The 25196-nt window shown below is 47.4% G+C and overlaps 1 protein-coding gene across 1 annotated transcript; it reads left to right on the forward strand.

The window, feature by feature from the left end:
- Positions 1-2458: 2458 nt before the first annotated feature.
- On the forward strand, positions 2459-13308 carry LOC132761739 (zinc finger protein 709-like). The gene is made up of 3 exons (XM_060754822.2): positions 2459-2648; positions 10396-10656; positions 11358-13308. The coding sequence occupies exons 1-3, from the start codon at positions 2459-2461 to the stop codon at positions 13241-13243; spliced, it is 2337 nt and encodes a 778-aa protein (XP_060610805.2). The 3' UTR covers positions 13244-13308.
- Positions 13309-25196: the final 11888 nt, after the last annotated feature.

Genomic DNA, 25196 nt, shown 5'->3' on the forward strand with positions numbered 1-25196 from the left:
AAACCCATATTCCTAGTTCAAACAGACCTCACTACCTCTGAGGACATCTAATCACCTGTCAACAAAAGATTGCCCCAGGCACTGCCAGGCCATCAAATGCTAATCAAGGTGGTCAGTTGAAACATTCACACCTAGCTCCAGCAGACAAGAGTTCTTTGTCCCACCCTGGTCATTCCACAGATATATAAACCCATATTCCTAGTTCAAACCGACCTCACTACCTCTGAGGACATCTAATCACCTGTCAACAAAAGATTGCCCCAGGCACTGCCAGGCCATCAAATGCTAATCAAGGTGGTCAGTTGAAACATTCACACCTAGCTCCAGCAGACAAGAGTTCTTTGTCCCACCCTGGTCATTCCACAGATATATAAACCCATATTCCTAGTTCAAACAGACCTCACTACCTCTGAGGACATCTAATCACCTGTCAACAAAAGATTGCCCCAGGCACTGCCAGGCCATCAAATGCTAATCAAGGTGGTCAGTTGAAACATTCACCCCTAGCTCCAGCAGACAAGAGTTCTTTGTCCCACCCTGGTCATTCCACAGATATATAAACCCATATTCCTAGTTCAAACAGACCTCACTACCTCTGAGGTTACTTGCCATAGATGCAGGCGAAATGTCAGGAGAGAATGCCTCTAGAACACAGCCATATAGCCCAAAAAACCTACAACAACCCAGTGATTCTGACCATGAAAGCCTTCGACAATACAAACTGTTCCAACTGGAAGACTTTTCTTTCTCCGGTTGCAGTAATAGTACAAACAGTAATAGTAGAAACTAGCACAGTATTTACAATATGTCCAACAAACTCTCTTTTCTCTCTTCATCCACCAACCTTCAGCCAAACTAACACAGGGTTACTACAGCCTTTATGCTAGAGTCTCAGCGTTTGCCCTCACCCCCAAAATTGCAGTGACACCCTTGGTTAGGCCTGAGACGCTGATCCTGTTCTCACTTAAAAGAACTGCTGTACAACTTATTTCCAAATCTTGGCAAGCCTGACAAGCTCTTGGGAGGTTTGCTGTGAGTTGGACTCTAAATATAAATAATAATAAACTTTATTTATTACCCCGCCCCATCTCCTTGGGGGATTTGGGGCGGTTCACAGCATGGATAATACAACAAAATATGAGTAATAGAGTTGTGTATCATCTGTGTTCAACATCTACACAAATGACCAGCCACTGCCAGAAGGGACAGAGAGCTTCATCTATGCTGATGATCATGCCATCACCGCTCAAGCAGGGAGCTTTGAGATGGTTGAACAGAAGCTCTCTGAAGCTCTAGATCAGTGGTTCTCAACCAGATGTTTTTAGCCTTCAACTCCCAGAAATTCTAATAGCTGGTAAACTGGCTGGGACTTCTGGGAGTTGTAGGCCAAAAACATCTGGGGACCCCAGGTTGAGAACCACTGCTCTAGATGCTCTTACTGCCTATTACAGGGAAAACCAGCTGATCCCCAACCCATCTAAAGCACAGACATGTGCTTTTCACCTTAAGAACAGACAAGCATCCCAAGCTCTGAGGATGATGAGGATCACCTGGGAAGGAATCCCACGGGAGCAATGCAGCACACCCAAATCCCTGGGAGGAGTCACTCTGGACCGTGCTCTCACCTACAAGAAGCACTGCCTGAATATCAAGCAAAAAGTGGGTGCTAGAAACAATATCATACGAAAGCTGACTGGCACAACCTGGGGATCACAACCAGACACAGTGAAGACATCTGCCCTTGCGCTATGCTACTCTGCTGCTGAGTATGCATGCCCAGTGTGGAACACATCTCACCACACTAAAACAGTGGATGTGGCTCTTAATGAGACATGCTGCATTATCACGGGGTGTCTGCGCCCTACACCACTGGAGAAATTACACTGCTCAGCCGGTATTGCACCATCTGACATCCGCCGGGAAGTAGCAGCCAATAGTGAAAGGACCAAGGCAGAGACATCTCCAGCTCATCCCCTGTTTGGGTCTCAGCCAGCACGTCAATGACTTAAATCTAGAAATAGTTTTCTAAGATCTACAGACACTTGCTGGAACACCTCAGCAAGCGAGAGTCCAAAAGTAGCAGGCTCAAAGGCGACCAAAGCTGTCTCCATTCTGTGACCAGGCCTAAAACCAGACTGAGGGGTCAAGATAATTGGTTTCATCCAAGAATCTCTGGAGATGGGTGACCACCACCCGCTCCAGAACCTTGCCCAGGAAGGGGAGATTGGAAATGGGTCAATCGTTGTTAAGGATCGTAGGGCCCAGGGAAGATTTCCTTAAAATTGGTCTTACAACCACTTTTTCCAGGCTAGAGGGTATTTTATCCTGGCCCAGCAAAGCATTGACAGGGCCAGGTGTTTTTTTTTCATGTCCAGTTCAAGGCAGGTCATGTGGATGGACTGCGTTGATAATCTGGATTATGCAAGAGGCCTAGGACACAGTGGAGCAGTGGGTTTCAATGGCTGGGAAAGAGGCGCCGCAGCTGAGGTGCAGCCGAGGGACTCAGGCACCTGAGGGAGCAAGCCAGAAGGACGCCATTTTGTGTTCCGCCTGCCATTTTGCGTTGAGTTCTGTCAGTACTGAGCATGCTCAGTGGGTGCCCATAGAAGGTTCTAGCTCCTTCCTCAGTCCTTGGGAAAGCACAGCAGGTCAGTTCCTGCTTCGGCAAGACTTTGCTGGGCGAGGGTAAGGCCCCATCTTGCCTGGAAAAGGCGGTTGTTAAGGCCAATGTGAAAGAAACCTTCCCTGGACCCCGTGATCCTTGACAACTAGCGGCCCATTTCCAACCTTTCCTACCTAGGCAAGGTTCTTGCCTCCATCCTGGTTGTTTAACACGTGGCTGAGGCAAAGAGGAGGAAGGAGGCCAACGTGCAGCTGAGGATCTCCGGCTCCTGAGGGAGCAAGCCAGAAGGACGCCATTTTGTGTTCCGCCCACCATTTTGTGTTCCGCCCACCATTTTGTGTCGAGTTCTGTCAGTACTGAGCATGCTCAGTGGGTGCGCACAGAAAGTTCTAGCACCTTCCTCAGTCCTTGGGAAAGCACAGCTGGCCAGTTCCTGCTTTGGCAAGGCTTCACTGGGCCAGGGTAAGGCCCCATCTTGCCTGGAAAAGGCGGTTGTTAAGGCCAATTTGAAAGAAAACTTCTCTGGACTCTGCGATCCTTGACAAATAGCAGCCCATTTCCAACCTCTCCTTCCTGGGCAAGGTTCTTGCCTCCATCCTGGTTGAGTAACACTTGGCTGAGGCAAGAAGGAGGAAAGAGGCCGAGGTGCAGCTGAGGGCCTCAGGCTCCTGAGGGAACAAGCCTGAGGGAACAAGCCAGAAGGACGCCATTTTGTGTTCTGCCTGCCATTTTGTGTTGAATTCTGTCAGTACTGAGTGGGTGCCCGTAGAAAGTTCTAGCGCCTTCCTCAGTCCTTGGGAAGCCACTGCGGGGAAGTCCCTGCTTTGGCAAGGCTTTGCAGGGCCAATTTGAAACCTTTCCAGGCCCCGTCTTGCCTGAAAAAGGAGGTTGCTAAAGCCAATTTGAAACCTTTTGTAATTGGAGGTGACCCTCCCTCCCCAGGGCTCTGTAAAATATAGTTTAGGATCAGGGAATCCTGGTTGATTAACACCTGGCTGAGGAAAGAAGGAGGAAAGAGGCTGAGGTGCAGCTGAGGGCCTCAAGCTCCTAAGGGAGCAAGCCAGGGGGACGCTATTTTGTGTTCCACCCGCCATTCTGTGTCCAGTTCTGTCAGTACTGAGTATGCTCAGTGGGTTCCCATAAAAGGTTCTAGCACCTTCCTCAGTCCTTGGGAAGCCACTGCGGGCAAGTCCCTGCTTCGGCAAGGCTTCGCTGGGCCAGGGTAAGGTCCTATCTTGCCTGGAAAAGGCAATTGTAAGGCCAATTTGAAAGAAACCTTCTGCAATCGGAGGTGACCCTCCCTCCCCAGGGCTCTGTAAAATATAGTTTAGGATCAGGGAATCCTGGTTGAGTAACACCTGGCTGAGGCAAGGAGGAGGAAAGAGGCCGAGGTGCAGCTGAGGGCTTCAGGCTCCTGAGGGAGCAAGCCAGGAGGACGCCATTTTGTGGTCCGCCCACCATTTTGTGTCGAGTTCAGTCCATACTGAGCATGCTCAGTGGGTGGCCATAGAAAGTTCTAGCACCTTCCTCAGTCCTTGGGAAGCCACTGCGGGCAAGTTCCTGCTTCGGTAAGGCTTCACTGGGCCAGGGTAGGGCCCCATCTTGCCTTCAAAAGGCGGTTGTTAAGGTCAATGTGAAAGAAACCTTCCCTGGACCCCATGATCCTTGACAATTAGTGGCCCATTTCCAACCTCTCCTTCCTGGGCAAAGTTCTTGCCTCCATCCTGGTTGTTTAACACTTGGCTGGGGCAAGAAGGAGGAAAGAGGCTGAGGTGCAGCTGAGGGTCTCAGGCTCCTGAGGGAGCAAGCCAGAAGGACGCCATTTTGTGGTCCGCCCGCCATTTTGTGTCCAGTTCTGTCAGTCCTTGGGAAAGCACTGCTTGGGAAAGTTCCTCCTTTGGCAAGGCCCCATCTTGCCTGGAAAAGGCGGTTGTCAGGCCAATTTGAAAGAAACCTTCCCCAGGCACAGTGATCCTTGACAATTATCGGCCCATTTCCAACCTCCCTTCCTGGGCAAGGTTTGTTTGGGCTCTAAGGTCGGCCTGGCCTCCATTGCAAGCGAGGCTGGTGGGGACGAGGTATGGAGAGGTGGTCAATTGAAACATTCCCACCTAGCTCCAACAGACAAGAGTTCTTTGTCCCACCCTGGTCATTCCACAGATATGCAAACCCCATTTTCCTAGTTCCAACAGACCTCACTACCTCTAAGGATGCTTGCCACAGATGCCGGCGAAACGTCAGGACAGAATGCCTCTAGAACATGGCCATATAGCCCTAAAAAACCTACAACAACCCAGAGAGGAAACAATCAGGGACAGCTAATCACCTCTCAACAAAAGATTGCCCCAGGCACTATTTATTTATGTATTTATTTATTTACGGCATTTATATGCCGCCCTTCTCACCCCGAAGGGGACTCAGAGCAGCTTACAATATATATTTTCATACAATATATTATATTATTAGCATAGTACAATATCAGTATATATTACTATATTGCACTATGCCATTATATTGAAATATTATTAGTAATATTACATGTAATGTAAATATATAATTATAATTATAATATTGAATTGTTATTACTAGTATTATATTGTACTACATTATAATATTATAAATATTATATGTATATACAATACACAATATTATATTATTAGTAAAGACAAGATGGAAATGTCTTCTGCTCCCTAACAAGCCACACCAAACAACTGCCAGGCCATCAAATGCTAATCAAGGTGGTCAGTTGAAACATTCACACCTAGCTCCAACAGACAAGAGTCCTTTGTCCCACCCTGGTCATTCCACAGATATACAAACCCAATTTTCCTAGTTCCAACAGACCTCACTACCTCTAAGGGAGCTTGCCACAGATGCAGGCGAAACGTCAGGAGAGAATGCCTCTAGACCATGGCCATATAGTCCGAAAAAACCTACAACAACCCAAGAATGGTTGACTTGGAAGTCCCTGAACAGACTCAGATGCAAAGTGGGCAGATCAAAAAACAATCTGGCAAAATGACAGGAATCCCCCACCTTGTGTGACTGTGAAGCAGAACAGATAACTCTGCATCTAGAATCATAGAATCATAGAGTTCGAAGAGACCTGGTGGGCCATCCTGCCAAGAAGCAGGAAAATCACATTCAAAGCACCCCCGACAGATATCCATCCAGCCTTTGTTTAAAAGCCTCCAAAGAAGGAACCTCGATCACAGTCCCCATCGGTATGCTTGTCCACTGTGCCCTGCCTCATGTACAGAGGAAGAATTGTCGGAGGCCACAGACAATGCCGTTGCTGTTGCCCGTTTTTGGTCAAAAGATATTTAGCCGCTTGTGCTCCTTCTATTTTTTTTTTCAGTTTTATAATAATTTATGCAATGCTTTTGACACAAAACAAACAAACAAATAAATCTATGGGCACCACTATTGTCGGGGCAATGACTCACCAGCACCCCAGACAAACTCCAGGCAAGCTCAGGAGCCCCCCAAAGGCCTGGTCAGCAGTGCAAGGAAGAGACCACAAGTTGGGGCCTTACTACAAAGGCTTTGAATATGGACCTAGCAATATGGTGACAGGAACTGCCCACTGAGCAAAAGGTCTCTCACACCCTGCAACAGGGTTGCAAGGCTTTTATCACTTTCACAGAAATTGGAAACACATTTATTATTATTTATTATTTACTTTGCTTCTCTACGGCTGTATCTCAAGCCCAAAGGCGACTCACAGCGGTTCACAAACAGTAAAAACAGTAGAAACAGCTGTGGTTCCATACAACATATAACAATTGACTTAACACATTATCCATAAATTACCAATAAGCCATTACAATGCACAATTATTACAAAAAACAACCGTACCCAATCTTCTCATCATCCAAGCGTAGTCCAGGTTCGTCGTCCATTGTTCCATTCCTATGTTCCATTACCAGATTGCACTAAATTACTCAAACGCCTGCACAAACATCCAGGTCTTCACCTTTTTGCGGAATACCATTAGAGATGGTGCTAGTCTAATGTCCGTAGGAAGGGCGTTCCACGGCCGAGGAGCCACCACCGAGAAGGCCCTACCTCTCGTCCCCGCCAGCCGAGCTTGAGAAACAGGCGGGATCGAGAGCAGGGTCTCCCCGGAAGATCTCAAAGTCCTGGTGGGTTCGTAGGCAGAGATGCAGTCAGATAGGTAGCTTGGGCCGGAACCGTTTAGGGCTTTAAAGGCCAACGCCAGCACTTTGAATTCAGCCCGGTGGCAGATCGGTAGCCAGTGGAGTTGGCGCAACAGGGGGGTTGTATGCTCCCTGTGCTCCGCTCCTGTTAAAATCATGGCTGCCGATGTTTGTGCCGGTGTTTGTGTTTGTGTGCAAAAGGCTGCCCTACTGGGATCTGCATTCATTATTCACTGATACATTACACAGTCCTAGACCCTTGAGAAGTGTCCGATGTGTGATCCAATACAACAGCCAGCAGAGTAACCTTGTTAGCTGTGTTCTCATTTTGTTGTGTTTCAAATAATAATAATAATAATTATTATTATTATTACTAGGACGGTGTTGTAACTCAGCTGGAATCTCAAAGTGATAGAGTCAACGATTCTGATGAGGATGATGGGATTCAGATTCACAGTCATGTGCAAAACGAAGTCCCTGTGATAGACGAGGAAGAACAGGGTACAGAAGTTCAGTTGTTCCCTCACAGCAAGGGATGACTCTGCTGTTGATAATGAAACTACGGAGAGACAGGTGCATTCTGATTCAGGAAGGGAGGACAGTTGTTCTCAACCAGATAATGAGCAAGAAAGCACTAACGAACAGATTGACCTTGATGAGGCCGGAGCTTTAGATCGAGCTGATCGCTTGGAATTTAAGGTTCGAAGGAGTGTGAGAATCGCTAACAAGAGAGAGAGGGAGGCCAGGAGCCAGAGGAACGCCTTCATGTTTTCCAAAGATTTGAAGGAGTGTGAGAATCGCTAACAAAAGAGAGAGGGAGGCCAAGGGCCATAGGAACGCCTTCATGTTTTACAAAGGGTATTAAACAGGCTGTTTGAAAACACTCCAGTGTCAGAGCAACTTCTCGCTTCAGCCAAGAGACTTAGGATTTATCTGGCAGTTTTCATGTTCATGGTTTCAGGACTTTGTCATGTTCTCATGGGACTTTGCCTTGTCTTCGTGGATCCTGTTTTCCAGTGCTACCTGGTATTGATCTTTGGAACTATACTTTTGCCTTTTTGAACTTTTATCTTTTACTTTAATGAACCATAAAGACTATTGCTTGTGTGCTGTTTGGTGTCTAAAGCAAGGTGATTCTACTCTGAGGTGCGACAGACGTTCCATCTGCATCAACGAGCAGAAGTGGGCAGGGACAGGCAACACAAAATGGTGTCCGGATCACAAAATGGAGGCCCCACCGGGCTTGCTCCCCTCAGTCTTCCAAGGGTCACAGTTACTGTTTCTGTGTCTCTTTCCTCCCTCTTTCCTCAGCCAGGTGTCCACTATGATCAATACAACTCTGTGGGACCGACTATGTCCAAAATCATACAGAACCCATTCTGCTTTTCAGTCTGAAACTTAAATAAGGTCCATCCTTTAGCAACCACACCTGACTATTATCAAGCAAAAAGAAAGAAAGAAAAGCCCATTGACAAAACTCATTTGGAAAAAATTTAAAAAAAAAATGTTCAAGATTCAAGAGAGAGAGGTGGAATGGCATGACCAAATTTGGGGCTACATTACGACGCGGCAGCTTGGATACAGATGGATTTCTATTAGAAATGAAAATAGGTGTACTTAAAATAATGAAGGAGAGCAGTACAAGAAAGGAGATTCCACCTGAACACGACCCCCTCCCCCCATTAGAGATAGTAAGTTATAGTTTTGCTAAGGGCAAGGACACCAGGCTGGATAATAAGGGTTAAACCTTGGTCAGTTTGGTGTGTATCATTTAATCAAGGCTTTATGCCCTATTTTCATATGTTTATAGCAGAAGGTAACCAATTTATTACTGAAAATCATGCCACAAAAGTATTTGACTTTTCCCACCTGAGGCACACCTGGGCTCCTGAGGGTCCCCCACTTCACAAACAAGGGACTCTCTTCCCCCTTCATGGATAGATTTCCCTTTATGGACCTTCCTAGGAATAATATGAACTATGGACGCTGGGGGAGGGTAGTTGGGTTTACTCTCTGTATTAGGATTTCTATATTTTCATATTTTCTCCTGTATTTCTATATTTCCCTTCATGTATCTGACCTTGCCCTGACCCTTTTGCCCCCTTCCCTTCTCCTTGAGGAAAATGTATAAGGAAGTTGCCCTGCCTTTGCAAAAAGCAATTAGCGATTGTTAAGACCTTATCTCAGAACATTTCTTGCATGGAAAATTAACAAAGAATTATTTTCTTGATTTCGGAGTCGGGCCATCAAGAAGATAATCATTTGGCAGACTTTTTAATCACATTACAATGGGGGGGGGGGAGGACTTTCAGGAAGTCCTCTTCCCCCAACCCGTTTTCTTTCAAGCCTTTCCATTAACGACATTCACCCAAAATCTCCCCCATTGTGCCCCCACCTGACCACAAGAGGAAAACCTGGATTAAGTGATCAATGCTTATCTCAGATCAACCACGATACAATAGACAGGTTTCACTTGAAGGCCATTTAGGACTCGCTGAGCCACATGGACATTTCCTGAGTTCCATAATCCATTCAAGAATGCATTGTATTCCCTTGTCCCATCTCCCTCCCTCCTGATTCGTTGACGCGCCAAGGTGGCAGAAGCCCTGTGATTGGCCCAGGCGCTCGAGGGGCAGAGAAGCCTCCTCCCAGTTGTTGAGGCGCCAGTCAATCACCTTCAAGCCAGGCGGAGGGGGGGGGGGGGCAGGGGGGAAGATTCAAACCCCACACTCTGTTTTTTCTATAAAAATGGCATTTATTTGTGTACATGTATGCTTAGCTTGGCGAATGATTGCTGCTTTGCATCATTTTCAGCTGAATCGCTAATAAACATCTCGGTGGCACTGTTTTCAACTTTGGTGAGATCTTTTTGGGAACTTGGGGAAAATAAATTGCTTAAAATTAAGCTTCTCTTTGCTCACCAACGTAGTGACTCCTCTTTGGTGGGGCTGCATGGTCTCTCCTCCTGGGGTAGACCCTTCTAAAGTTCCTATCGATTTCAACTGCAGGTGTGCATTGGTCCAAACTTGGCCTGTAGAGTCTCCAGACCTACGGAGATAAGACAACCTACAATGAATTCCTCCTCTGTGAAAGAAGGTGCAAGAAAGATGCCCCAGGAACAGGTTAACAAAGTTTCTTTCTTTCTTCCTTTCCTTCTTTCTTTCTTTCTTTCTTTCTTTCTTTCTTTCGGATAGGGCCCTTGGGAGGGGTCTTCAACTGGGACCACCAACGGTTCTTCCCAAGGGCAGAATGACTGGACTCATGGGTTTGGGGCTGGGGGGGAAAGACCCCTTTGGAGGAAGGAGGCCCTGACTGGGAGAGCTGGTGTTTTCAGCTCCACGGAAGGCAGTCGTTGCTAAGGATTTCATTTGTGGTTGCCTTACCTTAACATCAAGGATGGGAAGAGTCTCTTTCGGTGGAAGGTCTTCACTGTATGGACTGCAAATCCCATCCTCGGTCCTAGAGTTCTGCCAATGCGTAATGCAGATGGGGAAGACCTATGGGGAAGAGCACCCACTTGCCAAGTGAAATCTCCTTTCACACATGCAATCTAGTTCATCAGGAATCCAGACTGAACTCTGGTCTTTTCCCTCGTGTACTCCTCTTCAAAAGGAAATGGGAAAAGGGCCAAACATGTCCCGCTCTCGTCTGCCTTCTGGAGCAATCCATCCACTCTTTGGAGGCACCAACGTTCCCCTCCAGTTTGGAGAAGCCGTTCCCTGAGTGGCGCCTATTTTCTGTTGCAGGTGACCTTGAACTTCAAAGATGTTGCCATCTACTTCACAGAGGAGGAATGGAGGTTGCTGGGCAAGAAGCAGAGGGCCTTGTATGAGGAGGTCATGATGGAGACCTATGAGAATGTGGCCTTCCTGCGTAAGGACCTCCAAAACATTCCCTTTCCTCAGGAGAGTCAGGGCCCTTTCAATTCCTCAACCTTGAATGTCCTCTTCAGCTCAGGTCCTTGTTTTCCAGGAACATCAAGGGGTTCCCCTTAGCAACAGTGAGCAATTCCCAACCAGTCCTTCTCTGGGTCTGGAAGGTGCCTCTGGGAAGGCCCACAAGAGTCCAGAAAGCGAAGCCTTCCCAGGCAGCCCGGGGCTCTCAGGTCCACTTGTGTGTCCTTCAGAGTAATCACAACCCGTTAACACTGGTCTTGTGGTTTTGCCTAAATGCATGCCCACGTTTCTGGATGGGTATACTCTGGTAAGGATGAGCATATGCGCACAGAGAGGCCAAAGTAGAACCCTGAGAGGAGAGTGTCCCCGCTTGTCATCCCAAGAGCAAGGCCACATCTGGCCCAAGGCTATCAGCCCAGTTGCCCTCTTCTCACCCCCTCAACCGACCACCACCTCATTGGCCTGCAGACCCATCCTTCCCGCTTCCAGTTTTGACAAGCCTATTGGGTGTCCTGATTCTTCTGCAGCTTTGCTGTAGTCCCTCACCCCTCCGTCCTCTGCACGCCTGACTACTCTCCACTTCTTCCTCCATTCTCGTGTCCCCATCAGCCCTACAAAAGGTTCTTCCTCCCTGAATGTCTGGATTCACACTTGTCTATCCTTGTCTTTTCTTTATAGGAGATAACTGGTGGGCCACAAAAGCCAGCATGAAGGATAGCCGTCATCTTAGGCACAAGCTGCATCTTGCCCAACATCTTCAAACCCACAAGTGTCAGCACTGTGGGAAATGCTTTTCTCGGAAGGGACACTTTGAGCATCACTTGAGAATCCATACAGGAGAGAAACCCTATGAATGCCAGCACTGTGGGAAATGCTTTGTTCAGAAGGGATACTTAGAGCGTCACTTTAGAGTCCACACAGGAGAGAAACCCTTCAAATGCCAGCACTGTGGGAAATGCTTTTTTCAGAAGGGACACTTTGAGCGTCACTTGAGAGTCCATAAAGGAGAGAAACCCTACAAATGCCAGCACTGTGGGAAATGCTTTCTTCAGAAGGGATACTTTGAGCGTCACTTGAGAGTCCACACAGGAGAGAAACCCTACAAATGCTGGCACTGTGGGAAATGCTTTGCTCAAAAGCCATACCTTAAGAATCACCTGAGAGTCCATACAGGAGAGAAACCCTTCAAATGCCAGCACTGTGGGAAATGCTTCGCTTGGAAACCACACCTTGAAATTCATCTGAGATACCATACAGGAGAGAAACCCTACAAATGCCAGCACTGTGGGAAATGCTTTGTTCAGAAGGGATACTTTGAGTGTCACTTGAGAGTCCATACAGGAGAGAAACCCTACAAATGCTGGCACTGTGGGAAATGCTTTGCTCAAAAGCCATACCTTAAGAATCACCTGAGAGTCCATACAGGAGAGAAACCCTTCAAATGCCAGCACTGTGGGAAATGCTTTGCTCAGAAGCCATACCTTAAGAATCACCTGAGAGTCCATACAGGAGAGAAACCCTTCAAATGCCAGCACTGTGGGAAATGCTTTGCTCAGAAGCCAGGCCTGAATCAGCACCTCAGAGTCCACACAGGAGAGAAACCCTTCAAATGCCAGCACTGTGGGAAAAGCTTCGCTTGGAAACCACACCTTGAAATTCATCTGAGATACCATACAGGAGAGAAACCCTTCCAATGCCAGCTTTGTGGGAAAAGCTTTGCTGGGAAGCCAGGCCTGATGCTTCACCTGAGAGTCCATACAGGAGAGAAACCCAACAAATGCCAGCACTGTGGGAAGGGCTTTGCTGGGAAGGCAGACCTGAAGCGTCACCTGAGAGTCCATACAGGAGAGAAACCCTACAAATGCCAGCAGTGTGGGAAATGCTTTGCTTGGAAACCAGACCTGAAGTGTCACCTGAGAGTCCATACAAGAGAGAAACCTTTCCAGTGTCAACACTGTGGAAAATGCTTTGCTGGAAAGCCAGACCTTGAGATTCATATAAGAAACCACACGAGAGAGAAACCCTATGAATGCCAGCACTGTGGGAAATGCTTCACTCGGATGGCAAACCTTGAGAATCACCTGGGAGTCCATACAGGAGAGAAACCCTATGAATGCCAGCACTGTGGGAAATGCTTTGCTCAGAAGGCGGACCTTGAGCGTCATCTGAGAGTCCATACAGGAGATAAACCCTACAAATGCCAACCCTGTGGGAAAAGCTTTGCTCACAAGGCAGATTTTGCGCGTCACTTGAGAGTCCATACAGGAGAGAAACCCTACGAATGCCAACACTGTGGAAAATGCTTTGGTCGGAAGGCACACCTTGAGTGTCACCTGAGAGTCCATACGGGAGAGAAACCCTACGAATGCCAGCACTGTGGGAAATGCTTTCCTCAGAAGGCACACCTTCAGCGTCACCTGAGAGTCCGTACAGGAGAGAAACCCTCCAAATGCCAGGACTGTGGGAAAGGCTTTGCTCAGATGGCATACCTTGATGACCCCCCAGGTGATTTTCCAGGTGTGCCATCCGAGCAAAGCATTTCCCACACAGGTGAGAAATTCTAAAGGGGCCAGCAGTGCTTTGTTCATGGTTCATTTTTAGGAAGCATTGGGATGTTCTCACTGAAGAGGAAGTGGAACTATGTAGTAGTTATTTTAATAGAGAAACTATGTTTTATTTAGTTCAATAATTTTTATTAGTTTTAAGTAAATAATATTATATTGTACCTCAGGTTTGTCTCGTCATAATGTTATAATTATTTCAGTGCTGTTTTTGCTGCAAGGCACATGTTTGTAGAGTGTTTTGCACACATGTTTTCATTCAATAAAACGTTGAATTATTTGAAGCCTTTTGTGTTCTTTTCTGCCCATCCAACACCTCTGAAATGAGATTGAACTGGAGATAGAAGGCGGATAGAATTTTCAGATCCACAAATAGGAGAGTTGGCTACGGAAAAGTGACAAAAGATGTGATTATTTATGTTGTGAAAAAAAGTTTTAGAGATGAGATTTTGCAGAAATATAAAAAAATCAAATTGACATATCACGGAATACAGATGATAATAAAGAAAGACACCCCATGTTGTAGTAAGACCTGCTACTACTGGTGCAAATGGTGGGTTGGAGGCTAGAGGAGAGAAACAGGTTATTGAAGAGTCAGACTCTGATGAGGAGTGTCAAAGGAAAAGGATCCGGGATATACTTATGGCCCCCACGGATGAAGAGTCCTTTGTGGGTTTTTCTGGGTCACAGAGTGATGGGAATGGGGATGAGGCTTTGGATTGGACTAAAGTTCGAGAGGTGCAAGCGGTTTGTGGGGAACCAACATCCAGTGATACATTCATGGGTTTCTCGGGTGGCGAGGAGTGGCAATCGGGGAACACTACAGAAACATGGGGAAACTTAAGTCTTGACAGGAGGTGGAGGGGTTGGAGAGATGGTAACAGGAGTTCACGTGTGGTTCATGGGGAACCTGCACGGGATAATGATGGGGTGTTGGCTAGCTCTTCATCGGAGGATGAGGATGTGTAATATAAGCAAGGTCAAAAATGGGGAGCCTTTGCAGAAGGCAAGGTGTTACTTTGGGTATCGTATGCTCTTGTCACTGCCTGTTCGTGTTTGGGATTTTGGATCCTGGATCTGCAGCTTGGCATTCCGTTTACTTCGTTGGGACTGACTTCCCGTGAGTGTGGAATTCTCCTCTCCTGAACCTTGGACTATTTGATGACGACGCTGCCCGCTGGATTTGGATTCGACGCTACTCCGGTTTGCCTCTATCTTGACTTCTGGACTTCAACTGACTATAGCTTCTCTCTCCCTGCGGTTTCTGTTCTCTGTTAACTCTTTGGTTGCAGTTTGCTTGTTTACCGCTGAAGATTGTGTTTAATCCGGATCCTTTCTCCAGATAATCTGGGTTATTTCTCCAATTGCTTTATTTTGCACCAAGGTTGGTCTACATCTTGAGTTGTTGCCAGAAGCACTGAAGTTAAGTGCTTCTGAGCTTAATTTCCATTGGACTTAATAAACTTTGCCTTTGGACTAAGAACTGTGTGTGACCCCTTTAAGGTGTCTGTGTCTTGACATCCCAGGCCATACACTGCCAAAAAGAAGGGATTACTGTTACTTGACAGAGAAGCTAAGGAAGAAAAACATCGTATATAGATGGGGGAAATTGGAAGGATTATCATTTTATTTTAATAAAAGATGATTCAGGACTGTTACTCTGCAACAAACAAAAGAATTCTGTGATAATTCTAAACACAAATTGGAAGAAGAGGAACTGGAAGGAGCTAGTGGCGGGATAGGACAAATTTGTTGGTTGCCCAATATGTTACGTCATTTTAGGATTACAAGAATCATGGGTTTGGGGGCCCGGCATGTCAAGCTCCCAAAGAACCAAATAAGACACAGGTGAGATGAAGGCAAAGAACTGAGGTGTTTATTCACCTTGACCAAAGTGGTTGTCAGTAAAGACTGCTCTCCAAAAACTGAGAGTGGTTCAACACAGAGATTTTGCTGCACCAGTTGTTGATTGGTCCAGACCGATGGTGGCTAGGGTCCACTCACTGATAGGTGCTGGAGCACTGTTCATTGTTGCTGTTAATTGATTGGGAAGTGTGGTGGGAAATTTAAGAAATTCTCATTACTCGATTTGAAGTCTTGAAGCTGTCTTTTGGTCTGCCCATGGAAGGCTAATGGAAGGTTCCCGTGGAAGGGTTATGGGAGGAAGGAATGCGGCTGTGCTGGAGTTAATGGATTTATAGACATGGGTTTTGGCTGGTCATACAGTGGGTGCATGTGGAATTTGAGGCACGAATGGAAGGTGAAAAGGAGAAATGTGTCAGGAGGAAGGTGCATCAAGCTAACCCATGTTGGGATCACCTTACATCTGCAAATTGAAGCCATCACTCTGGAAGAGCATGCAGATCAAGAATAGGGCTCTACAGTCACCTACAGACCCACCACCAAGACCCTACACTTGGAAGGCAATCAGACTCAGGCACGAGTGATAGCCTATGATGATGTCAGCCATGTTGGCACAACCTCAACGAGGACCCCAGAGAGGTGGTCTGATTTGGCAATTAGGCCGAGAAAATGTACCCAGAATGAAAGTCAGATAAATTCTGGAAAAACTCACGGCTCTTCTCAAGCCCATGTTGTGTCTCCCGGAGCATTGTTAGGGGATTATGTATTTTCCTTAAACTGAAAGTTGAGACGCCCCTTGAGGTGAGTGGTGCTGTGCATGTGGTGCCGGTGCAACTTTGGCAACTTCGTTGGGAAGCCGCCTGAAACCGGGAGAAAAGTTACCGCAGGTGCCATTGGTGAGCATCCTATGATGTCTGACACCAACCTGGTTCAGCTGCCTTTCTGAGGCACCTCCGCCCCCGACCCCTTTTCTCTCCCCAATCTCCTGCTCATGGCCCTCTTTTCCTTTTACTCATGGCCCCCTTCCAGGTCTAAATACAACCCAAGAATCAGCCTCCCAGGCCCCAGGTGGGAATCCTGTGGACCTCCAGGTGAGGTGGGACTGAGACTCCCATGAGCCTTGATCAGAGGAGGCAACGAGGGGAGTGCAACTGGGAGGAGGTGTCCAACAAAGCCGTCTGTGGCCTCAGTCCTGCCACAGCTCTGTTATGGCTGATAGAAGAGATAATAATTACCAAGAGCGATCCTTTGTAGAGGCAGAAAAGTACTTTTTTTTTTTCAGCTGAGACCCTGGCGTGGAATCTCCATCAAAAGCAAACCAGAGTGAGGATAAAGGGGTTGACTTTCCCTGTTATACATCTTCAAGTGCAGGCAAACAAAGAGACGTGCTTCTACATACGTTCACATCATCGCTATGTCACCTTAGCATCATAGAAATATCAAATTATATCTTTGTACATGCAAGGAGCATGTCTCAGCATTCCGCTTACACAGATCCATCAAGAGGCCTACTTTTGACCTGTCAGGAGGGAGGGAAGGAGACTCCTTACTTTTAGAAGGAAGAAGGTATAGCCTGTACTAAGCCGTACCAGGTCTCTGGAATATATAGATAGGCTCTCCCTTCTCCTCCCCCTTTCAACACATATCTCCTTCAGCATCCTTTTGTCCTGTCAGCATAGCTTTCTAATACAGAGAGAACCTGATTTTTCTTACATTTCAGTGCTTTTAGTGTGTGTTGTTGTTCATTCGTTCAGTCGTCTCCGACTCTTCGTGACCTCATGGACCAGTCCACGCCAGAGCTCCCTGTTGGCCGTCACCACCCCCAGGTCCTTCAAGGTCAGTCCAGTCACTTCAAGGATGCCATCCATCCATCTTATTATTTATTTATTTATTTATTTATTTATTTGGGGTTCTTTTACCCCACCCTTCTCACCCCGAAGGGGACCCAGGGCAGCTTACACAGTAAAGGCATGATTAGATGCCAGCATTACAACAATCATCACAACTTACAGTAAAATTCACAGTTACTAACAGCTTCATGCATTATTCCAGTAAAAAATCAATAAAATCAATACAAACCTAAATTCCTCCCTTACATTGTCAGTGTTTGCTGTCTCATAGATCCGCTTTTAATACCATTTTGTCAATCCTGCTGGTCTTTAATTGCCTGGTTGCCCAAAGGCCTGGTCCCATAACCAAGTCTTCACCCTCCTCATGAAGGAGAGGAGGGATGGTGATGCTCTGATTTCCCCGGGGAGTGAGTTCCACAGGCGAGGGGCCACCACTGAGAAAGCCCTGCTCCTCGTCCCCACCAGCCTCACTTGTGAGAGTGGTGGGGTCGAGAGCAGGGCCTCCCCAGATGATCTCAAGCTCCGAGGTGGGACGTAGCGGGAGATACGTTCGGACAGATACACTGGACCGGAACCGTACAGGGTTTTATAGGTCAAGACCAGCACCTTGAATTGTGCTCGGAACTGAACCGGCAGCCAGTGGAGCTGGCATAGCAGGGGGGTGGTATGCTCCCTGTATGTCGCCCCAGTGAGCAATCTGGCTGCCGCTCGCTGGACTAGTTGAAGTTTCCGAACAGTCTTCAAGGGCAACCCCACGTAGAGAGCGTTGCAGTAGTCTATTCTATCTTGCCCTTGGTCGGCCCCTCTTCCTTTTACCTTCCACTTTCCCCAGCATAATTGTCTTCTCTAGGCTTTGCTGTCTCCTCATGATGTGGCCAAAGTACTTCAGCTTTGTCTCTAGTCTCCTTCCCTCCAATGAGCAGCCGGGCTTTCTTTCCTGGAGGATGGACTGGTTGGATCTTCTCGCAGTCCAAGGCACTCTCAGCACTTTCCTCCAACACCACAGCTCAAAAGCATCGATCTTCCTTCGCTCAGCCTTCCCGAAGGTCCAGCTCTCACATCCGTACGTGACTACAGGGAATACCATGGCTTTGACTAGGCAATGGATCTTGGTTGCCAGTCTGATGTCTCTACAATATATGTAGAAATATCTATATTTCCAATATCTCCACATCAGCTCCATTCCATTCAGAAGAGGCCATTCTCCACTGCCAATCTGTATGTGGCCAAAACCAGCAGCGTGCACAAAGATGGAGGAAGTACCACCAAGCAAATGTTCTGTATTTTGGTAAAGAGATGTTATCATTTGATGAACTGCATTTTCTGTTAGGGAAAACTACTCTAAAATATACCGCAGAGCATCCCAAAACAAACAGGATACAAAAAGCTGAGCATCGGCTCATTAGCGTGCCATGTGATGTCACTTCTAGCCAGTCAGAGCCAGTCTTCTAGGGAGGGTATTTTGGGAGTGGGAGGAAGGTTAGCTAAGGCTAAACTTAAGATATGTGTAAGAAACCCCATTATCATACCCCCCCCCCCCCAATAGTCGCATTGCATTGTTGCTTGTTCGTTATTACCATGAAAGGACAGAGACTTGCCCCGCCATGCTTGGCCCATGGGCATCATACGAAAGACTTTTCCTTGCCCTGATGGTAAGGACAGGAAAGTTCAATTAAAGACTTACAACAAGGACAAAATGTCTGTCCTGGACTGACCAATCAGCGATCTTGTTTTGCTTGTTGAGAGTGTTTAATGTTTATACTGTTTTATCGTTATGTATACAAAGGTGTTTGTATATGTTTAGCGGTAAATTCCCAGATCCTGGGAAATTTAAGCGGGGAGTGTTCCGTCTCCCAGGAGACTGGGTTCATTGCCTTTTTGGGTTGCTTAAATTGGTTGCCCCTTGCCTTTCTCCCAGGCTGCTGCAGCCTCTGCAAAGGCCTAAAAAGTTAGCAGCCAGAGGTAGGAAAGCCAGTTTGCAGGCCCTCTGCAATGATTGGCCAAAGAGTAGCTCTTTGGGCCCGCCCCTGTTTCCAGGGTAGAAGCAGCCATTTTGGAGGTCTCCCTGCCCCTTCAGCCTTAAGAGCCGCCGCAAACTAGGTTCCTGCGGGAGAAAACCTTGCTAGCACGTCCCTGACGTCACGAGACTCCACCTCTCGCCCCGCCTCTTTCTCCGTGCGAGAGTGGTTTTTCCTTTGCTAGGGCAGCATTGCCAGCGTACTCTCTCAGTTGGCAGAATTCAACTGAGAGAAAATGCGGGCAATGCTGCCCTAGCAAAGGAAAAACCACGCTGGCAAAGAGAAAGGGGCGGAGAAAGGGGCGGGGAGAGAGGCGCAGGCTCATGACGTCAGGGACGTGCTAGCAAGGTTTTCTCCCGCAGGAACCTAGTTTGCGGCGGCTCTAAGGAAGAATCCATGATGTGCTGTTGGCAGACAGGTACCTCCGAAGATAACATTGTGAAAACAATTGAGTTTAATTGAGACCTATAGATAATAGATAGATAGATTTATTGAGTAATTGAGTTTGATTGAGTTTAATTGAGTCATAGATAGGGAACAACTGAATATAGATAGAGTTTATTATTTATTTATTTTATTTATCGTGTCATCAGCAACCATACCATTGTATTACAATTCTAACAGAACAAAGCAAACACAGAGATTAAAAAGAAAAGAAAAAACACAGAGATTTTGCAAACTTGGTAGTTGGTTAAATGTCCTTTGACCAGTCTCTGGCCCCTTGGAGTGCCTCTGGTGTTGCCGCAAGAAGGTCCTCCCTTGTGCATCATGTGGCAGGGCTCAGGGTGCATGGCAGCAGGAGGTCAGTGGTTGGCTCTTCTCCGCACTCGCATGCCAAGGATTCAACTTTGTAGCCCCATTTCTTAAGATTGGCTCTGCATCTTGTGGTGCCAGAGTGCAGTCTGTTCAGCGCCTTCCAAGTTGCCCAGTCTTCTGTGTGCCCAGGGGGGAGTCTCTCATCTGGTATCACCCACGGATTGAGGTGCTGGGTTTGAGCCTGCCACTTTTGGACTCTCGCTTGCTGGGGTGTTCCAGCGAGTGTCTCCATAGATCTAAGAAAACTATGTCTTGATTTAAGTCGTTGACGTGCTGGCTAATACCCAAGCAGAAGATGAGCTGGAGATGTCTCTGCCTTGGTCCTTCCACTATTGGCTGCTACTTCCCGGCGGATGTCAGGTGGTGTGATACCGGCTAAGCAGTGTCATTTCTCCAGTGGTGTAGGGCACAGGCATCCCGTGATAATGCGGCATGTCTCATGAAGAGCCACATCCACTGTTTTAGTGTGGTGAGATGTGTTCCACACTGGGCATGCACACTCAGCAGCAGAGTAGCATAGCGCAAGGGCAGATGTCTTCACTGTGTCTGGTTGTGATCCCCAGGTTGTGCCAGTCAGCTTTCATATGATATAGTTTCTAGCACCCACCTTTTGTTTGATGTTCAGGCAGTGCTTCTTGTAGGTCAGAGCACGGTCCAGAGTGACTCTTCCCAGGTATTTGGGTGCGCTGCAATTCTCCCGTGGGATTCCTTCCCAGGTAATCCTCAGAGCTCGGGATGCTTGTCTGTTCTTAAGGTGAAAGGCGCATGTCTGTGTTTTAGATGGATTAGGGATCAGTTGGTTTTCCCTGTAATAGGCAGTAAGAGCACCTAGAGCTGCGGAGAGCTTCTGTTCTACCGTCTCAAAGCTCCCTGCTTGAGCAGTAATGGCACGATCATCAGCATAGATGAGACTCTCTGTCCCTTCTGGCAGTGGCTGGTCATTTGTGTAGATGTTGAACATGGATGGAGCAAGCACGCTCCCCTGAGGCAGCCGTTCTTCTGTTTCCGCCATCTGCTTCTCTGGCCCTGGAACTCAACAAAAAAGCTCCTATTTATTAATATAGAATTAATAATATAGAGTTTATTAATATAGATGGAGTTTATTACTCATTGACTGTTTGTAACCTTGATAAGCGGAGCCAAGTCTACCAGGACTTTGCGAATAAATACCCTGTTTGATGTTTCAAACTTGAAGTGGACTCAGTTATTCCAGAAAGCTCAATCTGCCTAAAGAAAGACCCCAGCAGTTTCGCCCAGACATAGAGAGCAGCACGTCAACGTTTTATTTGAAAGCGTCTGCGCGTAACGGCACAACTCCAGAGGACAGAAGCAGGATTCAAAACGATCTGAACAGATGAGAGAGATGATGGGCCAAAAGTAACAAAATGAAGTTCAACAGGAACAAATGCAAGAGACTCCACTTAGGCAGAAAAAATGAAATGCAAAGAGACCGAATGGGGGACAATAAGGCCTGTCTCGAGAGCAGTACGTGTGAAAAAGATCTTGGAGTCCTCGTGGACAACAAGTCAAACATGAGCCAGGAATGTGATGTGGCGGCAAAAAAAGCCAATGGGATTTTGGCCTTCATCAATAGGAGCATAGTGTTTAGGTCCAGGGAAGTCCTGCTCCCCATGCTCTATTCCGCTTTGGTTAGACCACACCTGGAATATTGTGTCCAGTTCTGGGCACCACAATTCAAGAGAGATGTTGACAAGCTGGAGTGTGTCCAGAGGAGGGCGACTAAAATGATCAAGGGTCTGGAGAACAAGCCCTATGAGGAGCGGCTTAAGGAGCTGGGCATGTATAGCCTGAAGAAGAGAAGGATGAGAGGAGATATGATAGCCATGTATAAATATGTGAGAGGAAGCCACAGGGAGGAGGAGGGAGCAAGCTTCCTTTCTGCTTCCCTGGAGACTAGGACGCAATGGAACAATGGCTTCAAACTACAAGAGAGGAGATTCCACCTGAACATGAGGAAGAACTTCCTGACTGTGAGAGCCGTTCAGCAGTGGAACTCTCTGCCCCGGAGGGAGTGTGGTGGAGGCTCCTTCTTTGGAAGCTTTTAAGCAGAGGCTGGATGGCCATCTGTCAGGGGTGATTTGAATGCAATATTCCTGCTTCTTGTCAGAATGGGGTTGGACTGGATGGCCCAGGAGGTCTCTTCCAACTCTTTGATTCTATGATTCTACCCTAATTTCATATATTTATAGCTCTATTTACTGGAGTTTACCGTAATCTGGGTTTTGTCTGGCAGTTGAGGCGCTGAATAGGATGAGGTGGCAGTGTGGGCTCAGTTCCCTTCCACACAGCCAGGGAACCCAAGGCTGTGACAAGACCTGCCTTGAATCGGGTTATCTGAGTCCAAGTTGCCATATAACCCAGTTTGATACAGCTGTGTGGAAGGGGCCGAGGATAAGTCAATTCGAAGCAGGTATTGTGGAGGGAGGAAGCAAGCAAGCAAGCAAGCAAGCAAGCAAGCAAGCAAGCAAGCAAGCAAGCAGGGAGGGAAGGAAGGAAGGAAGGAAGGAAGGAAGGAAGGAAGGAAGGAAGGAAGGAAGGAAGGAAGGAAGGAAGGAAGGAAGGGCCCGGAGTTGGGGCCTGACAAGGCCTCATCATGCTCTGGCGTGATTCAGGCCTATGCGAAGAGAACCTGAAGGAAATTTACCTCAGGATTCGGGAGGAAATCCGGAATGAAACCCAGGACACCGCCATTTCCTCCTTCTAAGTATCTTGGCGGCCTCAAACCGCGTTCCTTCTCTTGTGTAGAGCCAGCCCTTGACTTCTGCCCCTGAAATGTGAGAGGAACCATACACATTCCTTCCATAATAAGGCTGCAAAGAACGTTCTTCTCAGTCAGGATTTTCGTCGCCATGGAGAGAAGCTGAGGGCACCTATGAAAAGAGTTGGAGGCCTATGCTGCCACATAACCCAGATTATTGAAGCAGATACTCCACATGATCTGCTTTGAACTGGGTTATAGGAGTCTACACTGCTGTATAACTCAGTTCACAGCAGATCATCTGGATTGTAGAAGGGGCCTGTGAGGCTTCATGGTACTCTGGTGCGTTATTCAGGTCCCTGAGAACAAAACCTGAAGGAATTTTACCTCAGGATTTTACCTCAAAACGCTTGAAAAGCATGGGGATATAAAAATGCACGTGCTGAAAGGGCCGGATCGTTTAGGAAATGTTATATTTCTGGTGTAAAGTAAGAGCAAAATGTCTTTAAAGGTTTGGTTGGATGTAACAGTTATTCAGACCTATTAGAAGGAAACCTGAAGGAAGGAGGGAGTTCCAGAGGGCTGGAATGTAAGTGGAAGGAAACCGATATAACCAGATGTGTAATATATTATTGGTGGCAAGCTCTTTCACCTCAGCAGACTGAAAGACCAAACCAAGTTCACAATAATGTCTGTTATAGAACTCCAATATGCTGATGATAATGTACTCTCTGCACATTCAGGAGAAGACCTACAAGCCACTCTAAACATGTGGTCATTCTGTGGCTTTCCAGATATTGATGACCTACAGCTCCCATAGGCCTCTTGGGTAGCCTGACAAATTTGGGGGGGGGGGGTGTGTGTGTGCTGGGAATTGTAGTCCATCAACCGCTTGCCACTCCTGCCTTGGGCTCAGTCCTGTGTGTCCTTCTAGATGCAGGTGTTTTGGGGTCCACATGACCATAGCCTCAGTTATTCTGACATCTAGGGAAACCTCAGGCTTGATCTGCTCTGGGAGTGATTTCGTTGTCTCTTGGTGGTCTGTGTATGGCCGCATGCCTGCGTGAAGCACCTCCATGTGTACTCCCTGCAGGTGTGCCTGAGTCCGAACTTGGCCTGCAGAGTCTCCAGACACACGGAGAGAAGACAACCCAGTGAACTCCTCCTCTGTGGAAGAAGGTGCAAGAAAGATGCCCCCGGGACAGGTTAGCCAAGTCCCTTCCTTCTGTCATTTCTTTCCTTCCTTCTCCTTCTTTCCGTCCTACTTTTCTTCTTTATTTCTCTCCTCCCTCCCTCCCTCCCTCCCTCCCTCCCTTCTTCCTTCCTTCCTTCCTTCCTTCCTTCTTTCCTTCCTTCCTTCTTCCTCCCTTCCTTTTTTACTTCTCTCGCCCCCTTCTTCCTTCCTTCTTCCCCTCCTTCCTTCCTTCCTTCCTTCCCTCCTTCCTTCCTTCCTTCCCTCCTTCCTTCCTTCCTTCCCTCCTTCCTTCCTTCTCTTTCTTCTTTCCTTCCTTCCTTCAGTCATTTACTTCCTTCCCTTCTTCTCTTCCTTCCTTCCGTTCTTCCTTCCCCCTCCTCCTCCTTCTTTCTTTCTTTCCTTCCTTCCTTCCTTCCTTCCTTCCTTCCTTCCCACCTGCCTTCCTTCTTTTTTCCTTCTTCTTTCCTTCCTTTTCTTCTTTATTTCTCTCCTCCCTCCCTCCCTTCTTCCTTCCTTCTTCCCTTCTTTCCTTCCTTCTTTTCTTCTTTATTTCTCTCCTTCCTCTCTTCCTCCCTCCCTTCTTCCTTCCTTCCTTCCTTCCTCCCTTCTTCTCTTCCTTCCATCCTTCCTTCCCCCTCTTCCTTCTTTCTTTCTTTCTTTCCTTCCTTCCCACCTGCCTTCCTGCTTTTTTCTTCTTTTCTCCTTTCCTTCCTTCTTTTCTTTTTTATTTCTCTCCTCCTGCCCTTCTTCCTTCCTACCTTCCTTTCCTTCCTACCTGACTTCCTTCCTTCTTTCTTTTTTCCTTCTTTTCTTCTTTCCTTCTTCATTTCTCTCCTCCCTCCCTCTCTCCTTTCCTTCCTCCCTCCCTCCCTTTCTTCCTTCCTTCTTCCTTTCTGTTCTTGATTTCCTTCCTCCCTCTCTCACTTCCTTCTTTCCTTCCTTTCTTCCCTCCTTTTTTTCTTCCTTCTTTCCTCCCTTCTTCCCTTCCTTCCCCCCTCTGTCCCTCCCTTCTTTCTTTCCTTTCTTTCCTTTCTTTCTTTCTTTCATTCATTCTTTCATTCTTCAAGATAGGGCCCTTGGGGGGGGGGGTCTTCAACTGGGACCACCAACCGTTCCTCCCAAGGACTCATGGGTTTGGGGCTGGGGGGGAAAGACCCCTTTGGAGGAAGGAGGCCCGACTGGGAGAACTGGTGTCTTCAGCTCCACGGAAGGCAGTCGTTGCGAAGGATTCCGTTTGTGGTTGCCTTGCCTGAACGTACGGGATGGGAAGTGTCTCTTTCGGTGGAAGGTCTTCACTGTATGGACTGCAAATCCCATCCTCGGCCCGAGAGTTCTGCCAATGCGTCATGCAGATGGGGAAGAGCATCCCCTTGCCAAGTGACATCTCCTTTCCCGTATGCAATCTAGCTCATCAGGAATCCAGACCGAACTCTGGTCTTTTCCCTCGTGTACTCCTCTTTAAAAGGAAATGGGAAAAGGGCCAAACATGTCCTGC

This window comes from Anolis sagrei, chromosome 1, assembly GCF_037176765.1.
Source record: "Anolis sagrei isolate rAnoSag1 chromosome 1, rAnoSag1.mat, whole genome shotgun sequence".
Lineage (NCBI taxonomy): Eukaryota > Metazoa > Chordata > Lepidosauria > Squamata > Dactyloidae > Anolis > Anolis sagrei.